This window comes from Heliangelus exortis, chromosome 19, assembly GCF_036169615.1.
Source record: "Heliangelus exortis chromosome 19, bHelExo1.hap1, whole genome shotgun sequence".
Taxonomy (NCBI): domain Eukaryota; kingdom Metazoa; phylum Chordata; class Aves; order Apodiformes; family Trochilidae; genus Heliangelus; species Heliangelus exortis.
The window spans coordinates 6405988-6430624 of NC_092440.1; the positions used below are offsets into that span (position 1 = coordinate 6405988).

Here is a 24637-nt window from a genome sequence, read left to right on the forward strand (position 1 = left end):
AGCATTTTAACCCAGCCACTCTTCTGCACACCCATGCACACTCCCCACTCCTACAAAAATCTACATCTTTTTGCTCCCAAGTTAGAGATTTCCCCTCAAACCATGGCTTGTTTGAACAGACTGGAGATACATTCCGAGATGACTGCCCTTCACTTGGTGGCTGTAATCTTGGATAGCATGGATGGAAACTGCATACAAAATAAATCCTCAGCACAACTGAGAGGAAATGTGAGGTCTCTCAAGGCTATTCAAGAAAAGCTCAGAAGATACCTATAAGATCTTTATTGCGACGATCCATGGAAAGGTTTCTCAGAGCAATGGACACAGCCCTCACAACCTTGTCAGAGTCAGACTGGAGCAGCTCCACAAGCACGGGTAATCCCCTCTCCTTCCGCACTGTTGCACGGATGTACGTGGACCACTGATCAAACACACAAGGGAAAAGAAACAACACAAAGTATTATGAGTTCACATACCTTCTCTTTCACAGCCCCTGGCATTTCTTCCAGTGATGTTGTTTGGTTTTTTTTTCCTGCAAAAACTAGTTAGGTTGTGCGTGTTGATGCATCTATAACTTAACTCATCATTCAAGTTCATCAAGCACCAAGGAAGAAAGGATGTAGAAGTTCATCCTACAGTTTAGCAAGCAAGCTGCTGGGGAAAGAGGACAGAAATAGAAGGAAGGAGAATCATCCACCAGCATCTGCACTGTACACACCTCAGTGTGAAAACACATCCCCCTGGTCTAGGAAAAAAGAGGTCATTTGGAAGGAAACAGTAAAGCATTTGTTACCTTCCCTCACCTCCAGTTTCATGCTTTTACTGTATTTCATGACTAATTAAAAAATATACCATATTGAAGACATCTGTGAAACACCACCCTGCTGATCTTCAGGCTGCTGCTCAGTCCCACTTTGCCATGCAGTTCTAGATGTGATCAGGCTTAGCTTTGAGAGAGCTTCCTGAATATAGAATTATAGAATAATTAAGGTTGGAAAAGACCTCTAAGATCATCAAGTCCAACTGATTAGATTAATGTTGGAGATGCTTCAGAGAAGGTATCTGAGGACACTGAGTCCAGTTTCCTGAACAATCTGACAATCCAATGAATTAAATTTTCAAGCATCTAAATAACAGGCTTTCCTGAATGGATGCATCAATGGTTAAATGGTTTAAGTAGTAAAAACTGCTCACAGTTAAATTATCATGAGATCAGTGCCACTTCCACTGTGTCAACACCAGCTGTCCAGAAAATGCAAAGAATCTTATGTGGGGAAAAAAGATGGAAATAATTTTTTTGGAGTTCCTACCTCCTTCCTTTTTAAAGGAGATGAAAACACACAAAGTAACTGCACTTAATATGGGACACAGATTTGTTCTTTACTTACACAAAGGAAACAAAAGACACTAAAGAGAAGACTGCACTCACCATCCAGTTGCCAGCACTGAGATTCTGCAAAGCCCCTGCTGCAGCTTCCAGAGTGTTGAAGTTCTGACTTTCAGTGAGGATGGAGAGATACAGTCGAACCACATCTGGCTGGTAAAGTAATTCAAAGCCTGCAGGTGGTGGAAGAGGAGAACAGAAGAGAAGTAGAGAAGGCAATGTATGAATAAAGACATAACATACCTTTATTTAACCATGCAGGAGAGCAGTCCAGAGAAAGCTACACCACAGAAAGAAGGGGTTCTGCCATATCTAGGACATTTTATCCACAGTTGTTGAAAACAGTGCCTATGAGAATTCATGCACAGGACACCCACCTGGGCTGAAGATCCCTTTCCTTGTATCCAGGTTAACAATTCTTTCTGAAAATCAGGCTACAATATGTACTGATGAGCAGGCTGAGTAAATGTGTCATAACAAGGTGACAAGAGACAACTTTGTCTGCAACAATTCTTACTTGGCATCTGTACACTGGGTTGCAAATTCACATCACATACCTGTTTTCATTCAAATCTATCTCAGTCTCAGTACCTTTACACAGAACCACAGAATCATCCAGGTTGGAAAGGGCCTCTGAGATGATCAAGTCCAACCCTTAGTCCACTGCCACTGTGGTTCCCAGACCATGGCACTGAGTGCCACATCCAGTCTCTTTTTAAAAACATCCGGGGACGGAGAATCCACCACTCCCTGGGCAGCCCATTCCAATGTCTGATAACCCTCTCTGTAAAGAATTTTTTCCTAATATCCAACCTAAACCTCCCCTGACAGAGCTTAAGTCCATGCCCTCTTGTCTTACAAGTAGCTACCTGGGAGAAGAGACTGACCCCCACCTGGCTCCATCCTCCTTTTAGGTAGAGAGTGATGAGGTCTCCCCTGAGCCTCCTCTTCTCCAGTACAGGGGAAGAATCACTTCCCTGGACCTGTTGGCCACACTGTTCCTGACACAGGCCAGACAAACACAAGGACCAAGGACAGTAAGTTACACAATCACACCAGCCACCCCCTTCTCACACTTAGGTGACAAAAGAAAGGTGCAAGATGTCAAAGTGACAAGAATCCTCAACTGGTAGGGAAAGGCAGGAATGTTGGACTCCAGTTCAAATAATTAGGTGAAGAAATACACCAGCACTGTACCACACTGGGAGGCTGCCACAGACACGTTATCTAAATGTCCCCAGAGTCACTGCATCAGCTTTGTGGTTTATGCATGACAGGAATGAGAACTATTCCCAGCTCTGCCTCGGATTTCCTTCTGTCATGCTGAGTAACTGACAGTAGCATCCGTGTCTTGACTTCCTCATCCAAAGGATTAGGATTTATCCATCTACTCACATTAAAAAGGAGGTTTTAGGTAAGATTGCCATCATTTCAAGTTGTTTTATATTTTGAAGCAATTTTTATCTATCCTTTCTTCACAAAGCATGGCATGACATACTGCAGAAATGATGAGGGAAAGAGTATGCAAGCACCCAGTTAAAGGACTTGCCAGACAAACACAATCTCAGAGAGCATGGTGCTGTTCAGATCATGGGAACAAAAAGTGAAATCCCCAAGAAGTGCTTCAGTGATTCAGGAAGGCACAAGCAACCTATGGTCACTATAGACACCTCTGCAGTCACTGTAGTTAGAAGATATTTTTGCATTGGTGGCTTTTGGGGTATTTGCAGTAAGTTCAGTGGGGATCAACCCTGGAAAGCATTTCTGGTAAAATGTAACATGAAAGAAAGCATAAACGTGTGAATGAGCTTGGGCAAAGAGGAAATCTGAAGCTTGTTTTGAGCAGAAGAATTTTTACTTACTATTTGTACACAAGAAAATAATGTTTTTCACATAACAAGATGCTGTCCTAGAAGTGTAGCATAATTCAAAGCAAGTTTTCCACTAGCAAGATAGGAAACCTACAACCACAAATCAGTTCCTGTCTTTAAAATCACCCCCCTCTCATCTACATATTTTTCAGCACATATCACAGATTAGCATATTTCAGACATCTCAGATCAAACCTAGAAGCAAGAAAATTGAACAATGCTATTCTATCCAGTGGAGATCCTATCTTTTTTTCTTTCTTTTTAAAATTCTTTGCTTCTACAGGCTTTCAGAAATTGAAGCCTTACATATAAAAATCTCTTTTTCTAGATGTTTTAATACTAGTTATTTATGTGGGGCTACGTGTGCCAAGATCTCAGAATCCAACACTTTAAACCCTGAGTAACACTACTCAAACACAGGGCACGTTAACTCCCTGGACATACACAGCTTATTTATCCCATTGAAAATGAGAAAACACTTCATCAGCAAAGGTTTCTTTTTTTCATACCAAAAAACTGATCTACACATGAGGATCCATAAGCTCCCACGTGCTGGCTCATACTTTCCATGCTCAGCTTTTCACGTGCATCCCAGTGTGCTTGCATTCTTCTCAAACAACTGGGTAGTTACCGTGTCCATATCCCTGTTTTAATGCCACCACTTGCTTGCTACATGACACCTTACAGATATGTGCAAGCCACAACAGATGGCAATCTCCAAGGCATCCCACCACTGACTTTCCTCTTCTCCAATGTCCTCTCCTTGCTTTGGGAGCACTGCCCTCTATACTGAATGCTGAGAAAAACTATAGTTAGTTAATGCATGAAGCATGAACACTTGTATAGCTTTACTCCATTGCTCAAATAAGTCTGTGATTATCTGAGTGCAATATGACCTTCATATCACCTTTTCCCTCTGCTGCTTTACAAGGTGAACTGACAGTCTACAAACTCCTCAAGAAAAAATACTCTGCTGCCTGATAAATGAGCAGTATTCCTTTCTTGAACAGAAACACTTAAAAAACCTCTGAGGACACCTTACTGGAATGTTGTATTATTTTAAGGAACACTATTATTTTAAGGAAGCTTTGCTGAAATGTATATCAAATCAGCAAAAGAGATGAAGGCAGGTACATGAACAAATAATATTCAGCATTCCCTTTCTGTCAGTCTGTATCTTCCTTTTTGGCTGGACACTCTTCCTTCCCCACAGCACCTCGCTGTGTACAAACACCGAGATGCAAGAGCCCTCTCACTGCTGCTGCTTACCTCCTGTGGACAGAGCTTCATGCCAGTCACGTACCTCCCTCCCACCCACCTTCTGTCATCACTTCATGCATGAAAGCCTCTCCTTTTTCCTTACTCACTAATGATAGAGCATCTCAAAAATGCTTTCACCTTCTCTCTTCAATATTGCACAGCATTTCCTCTACCAATCCCCTTTATATTTCTCCTTCATGGCATAACCCCTTAGCCAGTGTGGTGGATGAATCCCACCTGACTCCAAACATCCCCAATTTGCAACTACATTTATGCCTCTGCCCTGTTAGCATCTGTTTTAAACAGAGTTAGCAAGTGCTACACACCATGTATGACCCTGCCCTCCCTCCCTCGTGTCTCCCCCTCTCCCCTCACCTCTCAGCACTGCAGCACTTCTGTCAAGCTGGCAATGCCAGCTAGAGGCAGGCAGGAGTTGCTAAAGCAAAGTATTAGGAATGCCCCTCCTGGATGGCTGCTCATTAGCAGAGATGAGAACCTAACAGCGAGGAAGTTACTGCTGCACCGGAGGGTTTTTCCCTCACTGACAGCAAGCTGACACTTTTCATAAGCGTTATAGTCCCTTAAAAAGAAACAAATAAGTTTTATATTTTCTCCATCTGCCTCCTGTCCTAATGAATCCAGCTCTGCTATTTATAGGATGCAATTTGTCTGAATTATTATAAATTTCCTTCCAGTGTTGTGTGAAGGCCTTGCAAATTTTCCCGTGAAGCGCTTGAAGCACGTTTCCTGGGCAGCACAGCTGGTCTCACCTCCATTAAGCACCTGCTTCTCTTCAAAATGGATTTCCTTAATTTCAACATAATCTTAATTATTTTTTCAGGTAATGCTACTTTTGCACAATATACAGGTAATTGCTTATATCCATTTTTTAAATGGAAAGGAGAAAAGAGGGTCATTAGTGATAGGTAATACATCAAACGAGAAAAACATCCTCTTTTTTTATTTGAAAAGCTGTTTTAATCATAGCCCAGATGCAACACTGCCCTTAAAATGGTAATTTCCCACAGAATAAATGAGACTTTTCCAATGGATACGGATTTGTGCTGAGTTGCAATCTACACTGTTTCTTCCTGGAAAAGCACAAGAATAAGTCATTTATTGCTTTCTTTCACTGCAGAAAGCAGTGAACAACTTCACTGTACTAGCTTGTGCCTTTTAGAGAAGGGGAGGATGCCTTGGCTGCTGATGTCATTCTGAGTTTCAGACATTTTTACAGCACCTAAACATTCCCAGCAGCTAATGGCATGAATGTGTTTATCAAGGAAGATCTTCCATATTAGAATCATCTTCACTAACATGCAGTAGTCATCTTTCTGAAAAAAGGAAGATGAGCTTCTTCACAGCAGAGTTGCTCAGAACTGGCAAATGGATTTGTTCTGTGTGAAGTTCACACTACCAGGAGGTGCCAGGTGGATTTGCCTTTATTTGCCCATGGAACAGTGACAGCACAGACAGCAATTTCAATCCTGAACAGAAAACACCTGAGGAATTAAATGGGGGTGATTAGCTGTCTAGATCCATTCAGCCCTCAGTCCCTGCACAGAGCATGAGCATGATGCAGCAGTTCCTGGATTATCTCCTTCACAAACCTATTTGCTTTCATCTTGGCAATGCTGATCCTGTGCCTGTACTTAACTGCATTCTGGCAATAACATAAAATACTGCACCAGGTGCCTATCTCTGATATGCCAGCTTAATCCCAAATTCAGACAACCCTTTTTGGACCAAGGTTGCCAAATCTCTTCCCTTCACTACCCATCCCATTTATGATTTATTCTCCCCCCTACAGGCATGGGAAATTACACTCATGTGGGTACTGGTCAGATGAGAGCTCTACTGCTGTAGCAGCAGAAACAAGCTGCTTCATTTTCTAACCATACAAAAACTCTGGGTTGCTGTTTAAAAAGAGAGACAAATTTCATACAAAGTTAGAAGGAAGCTGGCAATACTGTAGGAAAAATGAAAAAACTCTTAAATCCAGGAAAAAAAAAACACTCCTACAGAAAACTCTGGTAGCTACTCAATCTTGCAGTGTTCACAGGCATGTTCACATCAGTGTTTTGATTTAGACCACTTCTGAAGCAAATTTCCCACTTACTGTGCATTGGTTCCCTATACAGACACATGGTAGCAACACAAACTCCTTTTGGGATGAAACTAAACTATGAGAGGTACTCCAGGACAACACTGAAGGTGTGGCTGACCAGGAATGGAAGGTCTAGGGCTGAGCTGCCCGTAACCACTCCACTCGCTAACGTGGCCGTCACTGTGCAGGCAGCTCTGTGCATGAGCCCTGACAGCTGCCGGCAGATGGAGCGAGAGGAGCCTGAACTGCAGCTTCCGCAAGGTCATCTACTAACAGGCTTTGCAGAATAAGAAAGCTGCTCCCTAAGCAACTAGAAAGCTCTGTGCCAGAGGGAAAAAAAAGAAAAAAAAGAGAGAGGGGAAAAAAACCCCACAACCTAAAGAATTATGTCAGTAAAAGAAATGAACAATTTGATTCTGCAGGAAAGAAAAACTCCAAGGATCTTTGACTCCTGCCCTCTGCCAACAACTGGCTGGAAGCTTCATTACAGCCTGTGAAGTTCATTGTTTGCAAGTTAAACATTTGTAAACCAGAATTTGGAATTATTTGCTACAGAAATGTTTGCAGAACACGTAAGCAGAAAATTAGTCTAGCAGTTCAATTCCCCCCTTCCAGGAACTTCTCACCCTACAGTATGATTTTATAGTAGGCTACATGTAAAAACCCCATAGAAGGCAGGAGGAGACAGCTGGTTACTTTTATAAAAACAGTAATCAGATCCTTAAAAAAACGACCCATCAGCTCCATTCCATCTGCATGGTGTGCTTCTGCACTCGGTGCACAAAGCAGCTTGAATGCCAACATAAACTTGCAAGATTCTTCTAATTGAAAGGCTTAACAGCAGTGAAACGCAGCCAGCTCCAGCAGAGCCAAATGCTTGGCATAATCGATGGAGAATGCAGCTCGATGCAGATACATGTAGAATACTGAGTGTCATACAACAGAGGCAACAGCAAACTTCTGCAATGATGAAGAAATAATAGGAGGAAAGTTCTGAATGGTGCCTATAGCTTTCACTTAAAGGTACAATACAAGTCAGGACAGGTACTGCACTTACTGCAGAGATTGAACCAAGATTGCAGCATCCACCACTGAGCGGAAGCTTTGAAGACAGAAAGAGCAGCCTTTGAATAGGATTGAAAAGAACAACCAGAATAATACAAGACACACAAGACTCAAATGGGGCTTAAGGGAATTTTTAAGAGGAGATCTGCTATTTAGAAAATGAACACCATAGTGTGTGACCTTTCTAACTAATCTACTAAGTCACACACATTTCTAAAACTATGTAAAGTCTTCCCAGCTCACCACACACTCCCACGATGAAAGAAACAATGGCACGCTGCTTAAAAAGGGAAGCAACCCCTCACTCCAAACGATCTAACAGGAATGTTACCAGCACTACCAAGTGAAGAGGTATGCAAGAAACAACACAAGGAGTTGGGCCAACTGCAGGGAAGACAGAAAGGCAGCACGGAAAGAAAATAGAAAGGCAAGGCAGCACAGGAGAAGTAAGTATGCCTGGGAAAGCAAACTGTCTTTTGCCATTTCTATTATTCTTTACATTTCCCAAGCTCCACAAGCTGTCATCAAAGTAACTTCTCTTACAGAGTATGCTTTGTAAGAGGTTGGTTATACTCCACTTGATATCCAAGGAATATGCAATACAACAAGGAGATGGCTCAATTAAACACAACCCATTTTGACCTTCTGCGAGTTCCAGCAATTCAGTTTTCTGTGAATACACATTTTAAAGCTAATAGTTTCCCCTTTCCAAAGAGGTTGCACGCAGCGTTTCTCCCAACAGCGTTTCACACACTGCCCAATAACAAAGGCTTTTTTCAAGCACATGCAACCAAGTCTCTTGGCAACTGGAGATGCTCTGTTAACAATCTTCTCTCCTCTGCTCACTAATCAGTCGTAAAGGCTCTGGAGGACCAATACTTAATAAGGATCTGAATGTTGCTGCAGATAACTAGAGCACTACCCAAGCTACTAGTTCAAAAGGGGAATGTGTTGTCCCTGAAGATCTGTTACTGAAGAGCAGGACATCCCTGGCAGGCAGGCTGAGAAGGGAGAGTTGCTCAAAGTCTCCACTGAAAGGGTAAGGAGGCATGGGGGATGAACTGCAACACATTTAAACATTTCTATGTAATTTTTGGCAGTGGCTTTGTTTTTGAGGAACACCATTGTTACAAGCTACAATGCTTTGCCCCCAAAGTTAACATTGCACCTTATGGCTGAATGATTAAAATGGTTGGTTCATGTAAAAAGCTTCTTTCACCCCAAGTCCCAGAAGACTTGCATCTGACCTTGGAAACTTTAAGTACAGTACATGAAATGTTAACACTTGCTTTCTTGTGAGTTTCTCTGATCCAAAGTTATTTTTTTATGTCACAGTGATAACTGAATTCAGTGTATTTTAAAGGTAACAGCACAATCATGTTATTCCAAAAGCAAGTCTGTTTTGAAATGTGACATATCTAAATCAAACATTAAACAGCAGCCTCTCCTCTCTCTCACACACACTAAACACATTGGAGTCTGTTTTATGAGCTATCAAGCACAACGTTTGGAAGTGCAGGTTCCCCTTTTTCCATAACGAGCTTACCATGGTGCTTGCCCCTCTGACACACTCCAGGCTCTGCATCACCACTGCAAAATCTCAAAATGGGACTTGGTTCAAAACCAATTCTCACGAAAGGTCTGCCAGCTCTGCAGGGTTTCACAGCATGACATTGCCAGCCTTGCAAGGGTACAGCACACACAGCTCAGGCACACCTGAGACTCAAAGCTAGAGGTCAACACTCTCTAGCCTGGAGAAATTCTGTTTCAGTGGCAGTCTTAAGGGCCATTGTTTACTCTTGTCTGAACTAGTACAATACCTTAAGACAAAAGACAGATTAGGCATATCAGGCTGGTGATCTCTCTGACAGTGGATCAATATGCCAGAAGCAGCCATGCAAATACTCTCTAGATGTGGGCATTCCTGCCTGTGCCTCCGGGGAAGCTTCTTCCTGAAGCTTTCAGGTTGGACATGTCTCTAACAGCTGATATTAAAAGGACACTGGGCACAGTGATGATGTGCATTGCACTGGGGACTTCTTAAACAGACAGCAATTTGGCCCATCCATACAAGATCAATACCAAGCATGTTGTCAATCTATTATATTTCCCTGTGAGGAAAAACCTGAATTTCCAGATGCTGTCTGCTATATAACAGGAATAATAGAACCACAGTGGACAAGGTCAAACGTCCGTGCTTATTACTTTAGATCTCAGTGCTGCTGCTCCTACTGACCAGGGTTGCTTCTGACATGTCTGTTTCTGTCTCTACAAGGGCCCAGAATTACACGACTGACTTGTTTTCTTTCTCCTCTTTGAAAAGACCCAGATGGTAGCGCTTGGTGATCGCTCATATCCCCTGAGGGGTCTCTCCTTGTGCTCTATTTTGTCACCCCTCCTTTTCAGCCACAGATAGCAATTGCAAACACTGCACAATCCATGCTACAAGAGCGTTGCCCAGCCCGTATGGCTCGTCTGCCTTCCTGCATTTGGGCCAGTTACACCAGTAGAAAATCCAGAAGCTCAGAGAGTTGTCAATTTACTGTTCTCAGAACTGCAAGCACAAGCCCAGAGGAGGTCTCAGGACACCACAATAATCCCAATGCATTGCAAAGCCGAAGATCATTCCCCATTTGCAACTCTGGAATGACACAGTAATGAGGCAACACTACAGGAAGCCTCATTTGGTACCAGGAGGTGTGAAAATGGACCTCTCATTAATGGGGAAAGCTTTTAAATAGAGGAATCTCTAGGCTGGAACTTGCTTACTTTCTGCATTGGTAGGGCTTGAATTCACAGCTTTCTTGAGCATACTGAAAGCCTTTTCCATTTAGCTAAGCTTTCCCGAAGGAACAACAGGACAGAGAGATGGCTGGCAAAACTGATGAGTAATGGAAACTTGAGAAAAATGATTACTTTTCACATTATATAAACAAATGTGTTTTTACAACTGTACATTCATATACACATGCCAGAGCACGTGTGCTTTCATGGACTTTTCCTTAAACTGAGAAAAACAAACCCTGGTGGGTTTCCTTACAAAACTGTGTAAAGCATGGTACTTGCTTGCTGATCAGTGCTGCCAAGTGATGCAGCTGAAGAGACCCGAGATCTAAGACAGACTTTTCACTGCTGTTCCTAGTGCAGTTGCCTAATTGTCCAGCCCAGCCATCTACAGGTTCGAGCTTACTGTATCAAATGTGTTTAATAAAGAGAGAGATACTTCCCTGAAGGAAAACACATTAAAAAAATTTTTTTTAAAATCACACCACAGCTATGTCCAGTAATAAAATACAGTGTGTTGCTGTATCTTACCAACAAGTCCAAAAGCCTCATAACACAAAAATGTCTCAGAACTACAGCCATCACAGAAAATCAACAGCACTGTTAAGGGACTCCTTCATTCGACTTGTAGCTGCCTGGACCTAACCATTTTCTTTCCTCTGGTCTTTTGTGTGTGTTTAACTAAGGCTCATGTGATTCAAATTGCCCTTTTTTGGCCTCAGGCTCCTGTAAAACTTGGCTTTGCGGTTCCAGATGCCAATCAGCTGTTTTGATTCCAGGAAACTAAGGAGCTTTTAGCTTCCTCCCAGCTCAGTAGTAGAAATTTGTCTGCAGAAAAAAGCTTACTGCAAAAAGAATAATGCACTGGTCTTTGGCTCCAGATGCCACTTAAATAAATTTACTTTATTAAAAAGATTCTGACATTATCCAGAATGGTTCAGATGTTGAACAGCTTTAAAAACTTACTGTCAGAAAACCTCAGCAAGTAGGGAAGCACGGAAAAGGGGAAGAAATGCTACAGAAGACAGCTGCAATGCAGAAGAAAGAAACCTACATGGTGATGCTTACTTAGTTGCAATACCCACACCTCTCAGACACTAAGTACCCAGTTATGCAAGAAAGGTGGACAAAGTAGGGGAAACGCTTTCTCATCACAGCAGACCTCTTAAGCATCTTCTTTCCCATCTCCAAGACAGACTGTATGAAATGCACTGGCTCACAAGGCTGGGTATGGTCCCACTCAGGGCCCTCCCATGTGAGATGCCTTAAAGTGAACAAAGCAGGCTGGTTAGTGACAGCTTATGTGGGCATTTGGAGTGCAGGAGAGGCCACAGCCCTACACAGCTCCAAGCTGTAGGATCCAGCATGGGATGGGGAAGCACTGAGGTGACTCTGCAGAGCTGGCAGCTAAGGGAAGGCAGCAGCCTCAGCCCTGGCAGCCTGGCTGGTGTCAGGGGCTGACTGCAGCCAGTGGTCTCTGCTCTGCCTGGATGAAGTGGCCACACTCCTCCAGACTTCCATGGATGCTGTTTCTTCTCTCCACTGGGTCTGTGGTGAGTCAGGGTGTGGGGAGGACCCACAGCACCTTGTGGGGTCAGCCCTTGTCTGCCTTTATGCACTGGAGTGCCACCACTGAATCTTTAACCATCAAGGCAAAGCCAAAGCCTCCATTACCAGGGGATTTACAGAAAAAGGATTGCTTTGTCAGGCATGAGGCTATGGGGATTCCACTGACTGTGCTTCAAAACACTGTCCTGCTGCTGAGGGACTTCCTGCTCTGCTCTGAAAGCCTGCACACTCCTGCCAGCATTTGGATGCATCAGCAATGGGTACTGCTTAGAGCAGCAGCAGAGATCGACAGACAGTGTTTCCACTTGGGCTGGCACCTGTCAGGTTCTCCCCTTCACAGCTTGTCTGAGTTTTATGTTCAGTGCCAAGGGAAAAAACTTCAAGGAAAAAACCCCAAAATATTATAGAGCTCACACGTACTGAACTACACTCAGAAGCCAATTTGAAAGCTTCTTTCCGGGTTACTCATGCTTCACTTCTCATAATGATTTTTATATAAAGTCTCATAAATGGTCATAAGCCACTACACAGGTGTTTGATTATTCAAGGAAATACAGTTGCTTGTTAGTGGCCTATCTGCTTAAGGCAGTGAAGGGCAGCAGAACACAGCTTGAGTTCCTCAAATAAGAAGGAATAATAAATGTGTCTATTCTCAAGTGCATCTACCCTCATGGAAACAAACACTTCAAAATACTTCCCAGTAAGAGGGAAACATCTGGATATGAGCAACTATCCTCTCTTGGTGAAAGGTTATCAGAATCCAAGCTGAGAAGAAGCTAGCAGGTCCAGTCTCAGCCTATGGAAGGCTAATGACTCCTAATCACCGGGACTCTGGAAGCCTGATTGGTTCATTACAAGAGGAATCCTGCAATCTTGCCTTTATAAGCACTTTACAAGCAAGTGCCATATGGAAAGACTCCCTCATGTTATTAAATAATTTATTATAAGCCAACCCAAACACTTCCTCCAATACTTTTTGTGTCCTCCAATTGCTAATTAGTTCCTGCTACAATTTCCAAAGTCAAAAGTGTTTCAGCTCCTCTCTCCATTTCATGAAAGCTGCCACACACACCCAAAGGCAGCCCCGTGCCTCTAATCTGTCTCAATTACAGTCACTCTGCTGCTGTCAGGCAATTCAAGTATCTACCAAGCATCCAAGAAAAAGAATTTTAAGTTTTCAATGTCAAATAAATGTCAAGCCAGAGCGGAAGCAGCACAAACAGGAGGCTTTCTTCAACTTCTCTTAACAAAAAAACACATTTTTCCAGCCCAGGTTTTCAAGCTACAGAATTTGGGTACTGAATTCTCATGGATTTCAGCATAAGCTAAAAATCTTAATGCCTAGAAGAACAGAGATTTTCCACCAATCCTGAAAGCACCATATAGAGGCAGGAGTAACAGATGATGAGAGGCAAGAAAAGGTGTTGCTGTTCTCCCTCATTTGAATGAGGATGGACTGGGAGGGAAAATCACATGGGAAAATCACAGAAGTTTCTATTAAATGTAAACATAATGCACTGACTGAATATCTAATACCTGGCAATCACAGGCAGAACTGACACAAAATCAGCTTTGCCCACAGAATTCAGGTTTCCTGGAAATACAGATCCTGCCATAAAATCTGGATTTGGACCAAATTGTGAGATAAGACATGATCTAGAGAGAAGTAGCTCTTAGAAGGCTTAGTTATCCAAACCCACACATTTGGGCTACTTAGTTGGAACGAACACAGGAAGCACAGAGACATTTTTCCAGAGGAAACAGAGGAACTCTACACAGGACCCAGCTGCAGCCTGGCCATCCTACAGGCATAGCTCACATTCACAAACCACCAGAAATTCATATGAGAAATTTTACAACAAAGCCACATCAGCCACTACCTCTAAAGCAACTCTGACAGCTTCTTTGAAACCACTTCATCACCACTGTAATAGTGAAAAGCTCCCTAAACCAATAGCCACTTTGTTTAGGACAGTTTTCAGTTTCACTGCAGCTTTCTTATGGTAATGTTATGCAATTAAAAACTAAGTTTAAAACTACCTATGTAAAAGATTTAAAGCATAAGCTGACATTTACTCTGGAGGCTGTTCCTGCCTACAGAAAACTCTAAAAGGGACAGTATAAGCGTAAATAAGGTGAGATACTTCTTCAAGAACATAAAAAAATTCCATAATGTTACAACCTATACCAGTTTCTAATAATTTTTATATGCCTGATGGTTTTTATAACCTTTTTTATAACCTTGATAACCCTTTCTCATGGGCTATCTGAGTCTGTAGCTTGATCTAGAAACAGTCTCCAGATTGCAGTGAGGAGAGGGGCACCACATTTTAAGTGTTTCAGGGAAGCTGGGATCCAGCCACACAGGAAAGTGCCAATACAGTTGAATTTCAGTGGGTTTAATCTCAGCATTGCTTTCAGCAAGCAGGTACATAGGATTTGGAAATGAGCTGCTTGTTAGAATTTAGCTATTAAGCAAGATCTTGCAGAACTGCCCAAACCTAAGGCATGCATGCATTTACCAAGTCTTACATTTTAGACACAAGCAGTAACCTGAAGGGAAGTACTCACCTGGAGGCAGCAATCTGTGTAATTGAATAAATGGGATTAGGTCTCACCCTCCTAACACCCACACCTGAGAAATCCCAAACACTTGACAAAACAATTAACCCTCTCAGTAATCCTTGACACTTCATTTTGCCAGATAAGGCAGATCCTTTCTCTAGATCTTACTCTTGTATCCTCACATTTTGAACGAGCCTTTGGAGATGCTTTCCTCACTCATAGTTTTTAAACTCTCAGCAGGACAAGATTACAGATTCACTGGTTGTGAAGTCTCAAAACAAAACTCATTAGATTAAATATTCTTCCAGGCTTTGCATGATAAGGACAAGAAGTGACATTTCCAAATGGAGTGGGCTTGCTACCTGACTTGTTAGCATGAGCCAGCAAGAAAGACACTGCTTTAGGAATCAGGAAACATCATCTTTATTCCCAGCTCTGCCACTGAAATGCCATGTGCCTGCACACCAAGCTGCACTGTGTCCCCCTTTCCCCTTCCACTTTATTTCTGTCTTGTCTACCTAGACTTAGCCTGTTCAAGCAGTCTGTCACAAGTGTGCCAGGTACATCAACTTGGCTGAGGCTACTGGTAAAAAAGAATATGAAGTTGCTCTAAATATCTCATACAAATGCACCAATATATTCATCAAGTAAGGAGGTGGCAAGGTGTGCAAAACATGACTGAACTGGACATAAGGGGAAAGGATTGCTCTTTGCATATTTTCCTTTCAGATAGGCCTGAATCCTGGCCTGTTCCTAAACAAACAACTTTTCCTGCAATTAATTACTTTTTTCCCCTACAGCCAGCCAGAAAATTCAAGTCTGAAACTAACCACCTGAGAGGCTGAAACAGAACTGCTTTCCTTTCTACCACATACTGATCAACATTCACACTGATCACCTGCAAATGCCTGGGTCAGCAATCAAGTTCTCAGTGGGCTCAGAGCAATGAACAGTTGGATTGACACTGCTTTCTAAACCATGCAGAGGTAAGATTGCCCCCCCTCCAGCTGACAGGTAAATTTAAGTGTCTTCTTTACAATGTAAAATGCCTGCCTCTCAGCTCAAGGTCATTTTTCTTCAATCCACAGTTAGAGGTATATGTGACATTAAGTCACATCATTCCCCTGTCATGCTGAAGAAAGGGGGAGCTTTTAAGCCTGTGCAGAGCACTCAGGGTTACAGAAATAAATATGGCTTTATATAGCAGCTTTCACATTCAAGTGGTTTACAAAGTAATGAGTCAGATAATAGGTCTGCAGCAGCTGTGTAGGTAAACGCACTAGAAATTAATGCAGAGAAAACAGAAGTCCTAATTTTTTGATCTTCCTTACTTGCCTTTCTGCAAAACATGACTGCAGCTTCAGTCTGACTAATGAGCATCAGTGACTTCAGCAATTTAGAATGCACAGGTTAGTTGACATTCCAGTTTATTCTAATTTTCAGATTAACACCATGATTAAAGCTCTCCATTAACTATAATAAATACTGTTCAAGCAGAAGTAGAAAAAATGCTAGACAACTTATTGCACATACTTCCTCTGTCTTGGCTGCACTATAAGGAAGGCATCCTAGCCTGATCTCTTGCACCTCCATTTGCAATTAATTCAGAAATTCACAACTATTTAGGTTTTATTCCCTTTTCTCTCCCCCATCATTAGCTGTTACAAGCAGACTCTCAAACACTGACTACTGATTAACATAGTGTTGTGAGAACTCCACGGTTTACTGTGCTGGCACCACAGAAAATACATATTGTAAGCAAAACTATATTTTGTCTTTTAAAAAAGCCATACCTCAGGCAAGTGAGGTGGGTAATAAAATCAACCAGAGATCCACCTCTTAAGATACATTTTCCACACATGCTCCTTTCACAGGCTGCACAGGCAAATGGACTCATTCTTCTTCCCATCCAAGTTACCTAGCTAACTGTCATGGATCAAGTTGTTTTGGAAAAACCTTGTCCCCAAAAAAATGTGCTGGTTTGTTGTTTTTTTTTTTTTTTTTTTTTGCAGACAGCCTTTATTTGACTGACTTCGTGATCAGTTAACAAGTCACACAGAACACCCAGCTTGAAGGAGTGTGGGAGGTCACCTGGGCCAGCTTCCTGCTCAGAGCAGGCTAAATGCTGAATTTAGGCCAAGTTATGGCTTTGTCCAGTCACGTCTGCAAACACTTCAGTGACAGAGAGAACCCTTCAAAGCCTCTCTGGGGAACCTGTTCCAACACTTAATTATGGGGCATTAGCCTGCATGTTTGTGGGCAAAAGAGTATCAGATGGGACAGCCAGAACATCCCAGCCAGGTATTTTAAGTAAAATTTGAGAGACATCTGTCTACTGTTGAGTTTTGAAAGCATTTGGGTCACGTAGACCTCTGAGAAAGTTACCCACATTCCTACTACTCCTAAAGGCACAGCCTTCATAACACTCACCTGGAGCTATATAACTACTTCCTTTACTTATGCACACACTATTTCTGGAAATCTGGCAGGGGATTTAAATCAACATTACACCATTTTTCTGCCTCAGCTGTTCTGAAACTTTCTGCTGTTCTCTTAACTCGTCAAGTAGCTTTGTCAGCAGAACTTTGCTGCGGTGCTTTTGATAGACACTGGAGACAACTGTAACTTAGTGCAACAAGGTTTCTGTAATTGATTTTGACTTGAAATTTCCTTTTTAATTCCACCAGAAGCTGAGTTCCTCCTTTTTGAGCTTCACAATAATACTGGCTAGGCAACCAGGACAACTTTCTGATTTACACCTCTTTTCAGAGTATCATCTCATTTTTTACGCTTATGCTGAAAGGAGGGGAAAAAAATCTCTAAGCTTTCACTGTTGCTGCTGCTTAGCTGGAACTGAGTAAACAGCACAGCAAAAACCTGACACAATGCAACAGTGAGGGATGGACAGAGCAAGTTCTTCACTGCAGCGACTAAATCCCAGGAATCAGGCAGTTACAGTTCCGTGGGATAAGCACCTCCCCACCAAATTCCTGCTTTTTATTCCTGGCAGACATTCCTGGCACATTCTCATTTTATAAACAGCCCTTGAACAGCATCTGTATAATGAGCCATGCTCTGTTATAACAGGCATTCTATTTTCCAGTAACAATTAGAATTGCTTGTAGAATAGAAATGCTAAATGAGACTTGCAAAAACATATACACAAACCAAAGGGTGGGGAAAGAAATGTAGCAACCATTTTTTGCTGGAGCAAAAAGTGCATAGGAGGCTGTGAAAACAAAAAAAAAAAAAAAGACCAAAAATTATCACTTTCCAACATTTATTATTTTATCTGCAGAAACATTTGCCAAGTGTAAAGGAAATGAAAATGCAATCTTTGGTTGGAGGGTTAAGAATCTACATTGCCAGAGAGCATATGTTGCTACAAGTAAGTGTTGTAGTTGTGCCATGAAACTTGCCAGGTCTTGAGTTATGTATTGGTTACTGTATTGAACTGTCTATAAAGAGCATCATAAAGAACATAGTTTAACTCCTCCATAAAAATACACAGTAAGTGTAATATGCATAGGAAGAATACCAAGCAATTCACAATACTTCACATTTTCAGAATACTCTCTACAACATCAACTCCTACCCCATTCACACAACACACCACTGGGGTTGCCATCACCATCCACCTTTAACAGAGACTACTTTTTAAATTTGTTTTTTCTATCACTATCACTGTGGTGCTAGCAACAGTTGTGTAACACACAATACTCTGGCAGCATTTTGCTGTTTTTGTGAACATACCATGTATGCTCCAGCTGCACTGGGTATCACAGCAGCAGTGAAAATACCAGTGCTTATTCTAGTGGGGGCAGTGGAAGCAGCAGACACTTCATGAATGAGATCACTACAACCCTGGCATCTGAATGCAATTAACTTGCCCAAGGCCACTCAGCAAGTCAATAGTAAGGCTGGAATGTGAAAATGCACTTTCTTACTTCCAGCTCTGTCTTTTGCTTAAGCTCCACATCACTCCATCTCCTTAGTAGCTGCTGTAATTACCATGTGCTTGAGTGGAGCTCCTGCTGTTTAGTTGTTCATAGGCTACTTTATAATGCAGCATATATAGGCTGTTCTAGTTTAAGGCATTATAACCACATGCATAAGTCTCATTTTCTGTGCATTTATAACTTGGACACAAAGTCATATCAAGTTGGAAAAGGAATTTACCACCTGGGATTCTTGTCTTTTGAAGATGCTGCTAGGTATTATAATTGATCCATATTCTTGGGTGTCAGCCACAGGCAAAAAAGGAGCTGGAAGCTGACTACTGGAGTTATTTTATAGTCCCACAAGAGTCACAGGTGAAAGAACCTAATGGTAGAGAAAGAGAATTTTATCCTCAACTACAATCTTTTCCCCTCTACACACTGAGGAAGACTGAACATTTAAGACAAGAGAAGGATAAAGAGAAGGAATAGTTGTAGATGCTCATTCACTATTTCTAGGAAAGCCAAAGTACCTTAGGGGTGACTCAGGCTTTTTCTCATTCAGAAGTAAGAGTTTGAAACAACTCAGAAAGAAAGCTGTTTTCCTAACTGGTCTTGCATGTGATCTCCAGCTGTTAAGACAGAGGTAGAAATAAAAAAGGGAAAAAAAAGAAGTTCTACAGAGAAACAAAATTATAGTGCTGCCAAGAAGTTATGGACAAGAACAACAACCTTATGACTTCATGAAAAGTTTCATACTCTCAACCCTGTGTAAATATAGAGCTGAATTAAATTCTGATATGACTACAATCATTCCTCTGACCTCCTGCTCCCAGAAATTGTTTGCCACTGCTTCCTCAGCTTAAACTTCAAACCTACATAACCTGAAACTGAAAAAGACATTCAGACTATAAAAGAGCCTTGTTGGGGCTGGGGAGGTGTTAGAAATACATAACTATCACAGTTGAAATTTCTCCTCCAGTTCACATGGGTTATGTAGCCCCTCCATGTAGCAGAACTCTTCAAGTTCCCATATTAAATCTTCCTGACACAAAAGTAAATCTCCCTTATCCGGGCAATTTATAGGACAGTCTAATCACACAAACTTTGTTCTTCTCCTTACTACAGCTGTAAGAGTTTTTCTGTTCCACAGAAGCCATTTCACTTCTGCCAGGGCTCTAGCCTGTCTCATTTGTAATTAACAGTTCTTGCCTGGATGTCCCCCCAGATGAAGGAAGGGCCAGGAGCACAGGGCTCAGAGCTGCAATTTCAGGCATTCTCAGAAGCGAGAGTGCAAGGATTTGACAAAAATGGCAGCAATTACCAGAATGCAAAGCCAACACTATTCTTCACATTCCTGGGCAGACAGATAACACCAGAGTGAGAGCTGGTCCTGTAATGGTCTCAAATTCCTCTCAGATGATTTGGTGGAATAACTAAGCCCCACAGAGCAGAGCTGTGAGTCTCAGCAGTGCTGTACTGTACATAGTTACTGCGTAGGGTTTCAGTTGTATCTTTAGTATTTCTCACATAAAAATATTTGTTTCCTCAACAATCTCCAAAGAGAGAAAGCCATAGGATAGAATTGTATTAACAACCAAAAAGAATTAGTGGCAGAATTTAGAGGGGTCATAAACACTTGAGAAAAGCGTTGAATTGACACTGGTCTACTTGAAATGAACACAACCATTGTTCTGTACTACACTTGGTACTAGATAAAACTGCTGGAATTGTCCTGGTAATAACAACAAGCTATTTCATACTTATTCTTTTCACTGGAAGAAGATATGTTAGGGCAGAAACAAGACAAAAGACGTAATAGGACTCCTGGGCCTCCAATTCACATTCCAGCTGCATTTCACCATATAACTTTTCAAAGGCTCCATTTTCAGCCCTAAACATACAATTTGTGTTCTACATAATCAAATTTAACAGGTCCATAAAGACCACAAATAAGAACTTCCACCTGTAGAGCACCTCTCAGTGGGCCACAGAAGAACCTGCTGCCATGGCCAACTTTGAACAAAACCAAGCAGCTCAACATAAGAATTGAAGAAGATAAAATAAATAAAAGCAGAGTATTCCAGAACAATTAGCATTCAGCTATGAAAAGAGTGTGTAGGCAACAAAGGAAAAATCCACAGTTGTCTGTTCCAAATTCATCACAGATGTTGAGAAAAAAAGAGTGAGGATTTACAGGTACCAGGCTGGAAAAAATTTGGCAAGGGCAGGCTCCATCTGGGAATTTTCATGTTCAAGGAAATAGATTTTGTCTGACTCAAAGCACTCGAAGACACATGAGAAATCTTTCACTGCTTTGTAAATTATGAAAAACACACAGGACCAAAATGAACACTCTACTTAGTAAAGAAAAAGAAAGAAAACATACTTAATAATTCTGATAAGAATTCTCAATAATGTGCATGAAATACTTAAAAGGATGTTATTAAAAGAACATGTTACTTGCTATTACAGAGGAGATCTTCCCAGTCCCTCAGTTTCCACTAGTAGACCCAGGAGGTGTGTGGATGGTGCTATTAATCAATCAGCTCTACTCATTTATTCACAATACCACAATCAAAATTATTGATTGAACAGAGCTGGAAAGGGCAGGTGAATGCTTTAGTTAACTTGTAAAGATTTTAAGAAAGCAAATTAGAATAGCAGTGAAATGAGAACAGCAGCTAATCTTAATTACAAACCCAAAGTCAGAGTAAAGCTTCAGTGAAGTTCTTCTCTCCCCACATTACATGTTGCCTTTAGCTGAAGATAAATTGCTGGCATTTTTGTAATCTACTAAGTTAAAGTCATTACCCTGACAGTGCCAGGAAGTCTAATTTCCTGGAGCAGTAACAAAAAGATTTAAGTGAATTTAAACACTCACCTCCTGGAATAGAAAATCTATCATCAGCACCAGGCTACAAGGAAAGCGATTGGGGATTTCAGATAATGGAAAAAGAAGAAATTCACCTGCTGACAAGTTCACCCAAGATCTCATTCTCTACCCACACAGGCTGCTGACCAGGGTAAGTGTACACACAAAGCTGAGCTTTCAAATAAATTCAGCTTTTCTGTGAGGTCCCTCCACAACAAAATAGGTTTGTTCAACTACAAGCAGCTTTAGCACTAGTTCAGTATTTCTGCTTGACTCTCCTGAACTTACATTCCCTTTAAAGTGCAAGTAAGCTTAAATAATAAAAATGGAAAAGATAAATTAATAACCACTTTAATAACTAATTTAAAGGAGAGAACGAGTTAGCTCATCCAGCAGGCTGAAATGTACCTGTGCTTGTCTCCTTATGGCTAAAAACTTTCAGCTCCCTAATGAGATAAATTGAAACCATAGCTGAACTTCAACAACCAAAGCACCTTAAGGCACTGAATTTTATGCCATTGTTTGTATGTGCACATAAACAAGAAGTCAAGAGATTTGCTTAAACCAAATAGCCCAGAGGTCTGGGTTTAGCTAGCAATAACCTGCTGATTTCATCTAGAAAGCTGTTTTGCCTTTCTGGACTCTCCTTGCTTCAGCACTGATGAACAGAGATGGGCAATCCAACACCTTCCCACCAGGAGGATTAAATGTTAGAACCTTTAGAACATCTTCAGAGGGCTGACACATATCAATGCTGATTCTTTTCAGAAAACCTTATCACACAGTCTGCCATCTGAGACACTGCTTTCCTCTGCACAGATATGATTAATCCTGATCTTCCCCCCACTGCATGAGCTTCCTGCCACTATTCCTGCTCAGAAATAAGGACTCTGAACAAAGCAAAGGAATTGTACTGTACTTTGTAGTTAATGTGCACACAGGAGAAATCAGCATTCAAACTGTGATAGTGCAGCAGAGAACACACTGCAGAGACAGCCAACACCACTATCAATGACCTACTTTATACTGGGGAAGGGATTTCAGCAAGACTTTTTTTTCTCCCCTTTACAGAAGCAGGAAATTTTTAAAAGTACTACATTTAGCAAGGTTCTGAAGACAGCATTCATGATTTCTTGACAGTGCTGTCCCATTCTCATATAGCTCTTTTCAAGTTCTTATCAATACCCCAAAAATTTATCCTCTCTCTCTGCAACTGTCAGAAAAAAATATTCTTCATTCAGCAAAGAAGAAACAAGAAGCTTCTGTTCCACCATCTTTCCTCATGAGGACAGCAGTACTCTGGACACTGCTAGAACATTTATATTTACTTTTTAATATGAGATGAGACAGCTTCTGAAAGCACTGCAAATTCTCCTGTCTGACGTTATCCAGTTTACCACAGATAACAGCCCTGAACTGGAAGTTTTCCCCTGCCAGAATGCCTAGCACATAAAATTATTACAGGCTTAGAAATGGTTTTAGGGCTGCTCAAATGCTGCGCTGCAGCAAAATCTCCACTAGAAAACTAAGAGCAATCAGAAGAAAAAGAGAATCTGGTTTATTACTTTGGAAAAAGAATTGCTCCCATTCATTCCTCTCTAAAGCAAACAAATTCCCAGAAAAAAAGAGAAAAAAAAATACTAGCATTGCTCTCTCCTTTGAAGTGTTCAAGGCCAGGTTGGTTGGGGCCCTGAGCAACCTGATCCAGTGGAAGGTGTCCCTGCTCATGGCAGAGAGGTGAGAACTGGATGATCTTTAAGGTCCCTTCCAACCCTATCCATTCTATGATTCTATGATTTAAACTAGGTAATAACTCACAAGACCTTTTGGACTGTCAAGGATGTGAATGTTTTCCTAAACTGTCTTGAAAAAAGACTGAGAAAACCTCTGCCTCATAGAGAGATACTAATCCACCGCTCCTCCCAACTAGAAACTACAAAAATTTCTGGTATTATCACATTAAGCTACAGGATAGACAGAGATTCCTGCAATTAAGGTAATTGGAGTAGTTGGAGACCAAATTAAGTTTCCAGAATGATAGAAAATACGTTTGAACTAGTTCACTGCTTATAGTTTGTGTTTTTTCAAGTAATCATAAGCCACTCTCAACTAAGCTTGGTGATCATATCTACAAATATTTTATAGGGAAACCATGGTATCAGATTATTAAAAGCTCATTTTTAGATCCTCCAGATAAGCTTTGTGGATATTGACTACAGGATTACAGCAACTTCACAACACTGAATCCAGTATTTGTTAACTACCACAATGTTCATTTGCTGCATTGCATAAGCAAATCTTATTACTGAAGTTTCATCTGCCCACAAAGATTGCAGCTGAAAACTCACTTTAATATGGCTTTAATAATACATGAAAGAGATTAATCTATAATTGTTGATTTTTGAAATAGCACTTCATATTGTCACTCAAACTGAGTGCTTTTGATCATTAAAACTTGCATGATTTTTCTATCTTAGTAATGAGGTTCTGCTTCAACTGAGAGCTGATCTCATCAGAGCCAATTATACTCAGTGGCTTATATCTGACCAGAGCTTTTAAGGGTTTTTAAACTACAATTTCAATTTTCTTGTTTTACTGAACAATCTGAAGTTCTAGCAATCTTTTTAGACTTTTTAATAACACAGAATCATAGAATGATTTGGGTTAGAAGTGACCTTAGTTCCAACACCCCTCCATAGGCAGGAACACCTCCCACTAGCCCAGGTTGCTCAAAGCTCCATTCAACCTGGCCTTGAACACTTTAAGGGAGGGAGCATCCACAACCTCCCAGCTGTGGGAGTCAACCTGCTCCAGTGTCTCACCACTCTCACACTGAAGAATTTCTTCCTAATATCTAACTTAAATCTCCCCTTTCTGAGTTTAAAGCCATTGCCCTTTATGCTACTAGTTATGCCCTCATGTTAAGTCCCTCTCCAGTTTTCTTCAAGAACTGGAAGGCCCCTAATAAGGTCTCTCCAGATCCTCCTTCAGGCTGAACAACCCCAACTGTCTTACCTTACTGCCATCCAGGACTTCTCATGTAAATCAGCAGCTTAGCAGGAGACTGCTACTAAAAAGGTCAACAAAAATGTATTGCTGAATGTATTTTTTACTCTTAGCACACAAATAGTTTCTCAGGCCATTTTCCAGTAGCATAATTCAGGTACACCAAGTCTAAGCCTAGGGCTCTGTCCATTGAGTCACACTGTCTTTTATACC

General features: G+C 41.4%; 1 protein-coding gene across 10 annotated transcripts in view; it reads right to left on the reverse strand.

The window, feature by feature from the left end:
- The window catches only part of ARVCF (ARVCF delta catenin family member), a 243566-nt gene that overhangs the window by 16910 nt on the left and 202019 nt on the right, over positions 1 to 24637 (reverse strand). For all 10 annotated transcript variants that reach the window (XM_071763528.1, XM_071763535.1, XM_071763536.1 and 7 more), the window contains 2 exons: positions 1430 to 1557; positions 271 to 421 (listed from right to left, as the gene is read on the reverse strand). In XM_071763528.1, coding sequence (XP_071619629.1) covers positions 271 to 421; positions 1430 to 1557 — 279 coding nt within the window. The remainder of the gene's footprint in view (positions 1 to 270; positions 422 to 1429; positions 1558 to 24637) is intronic.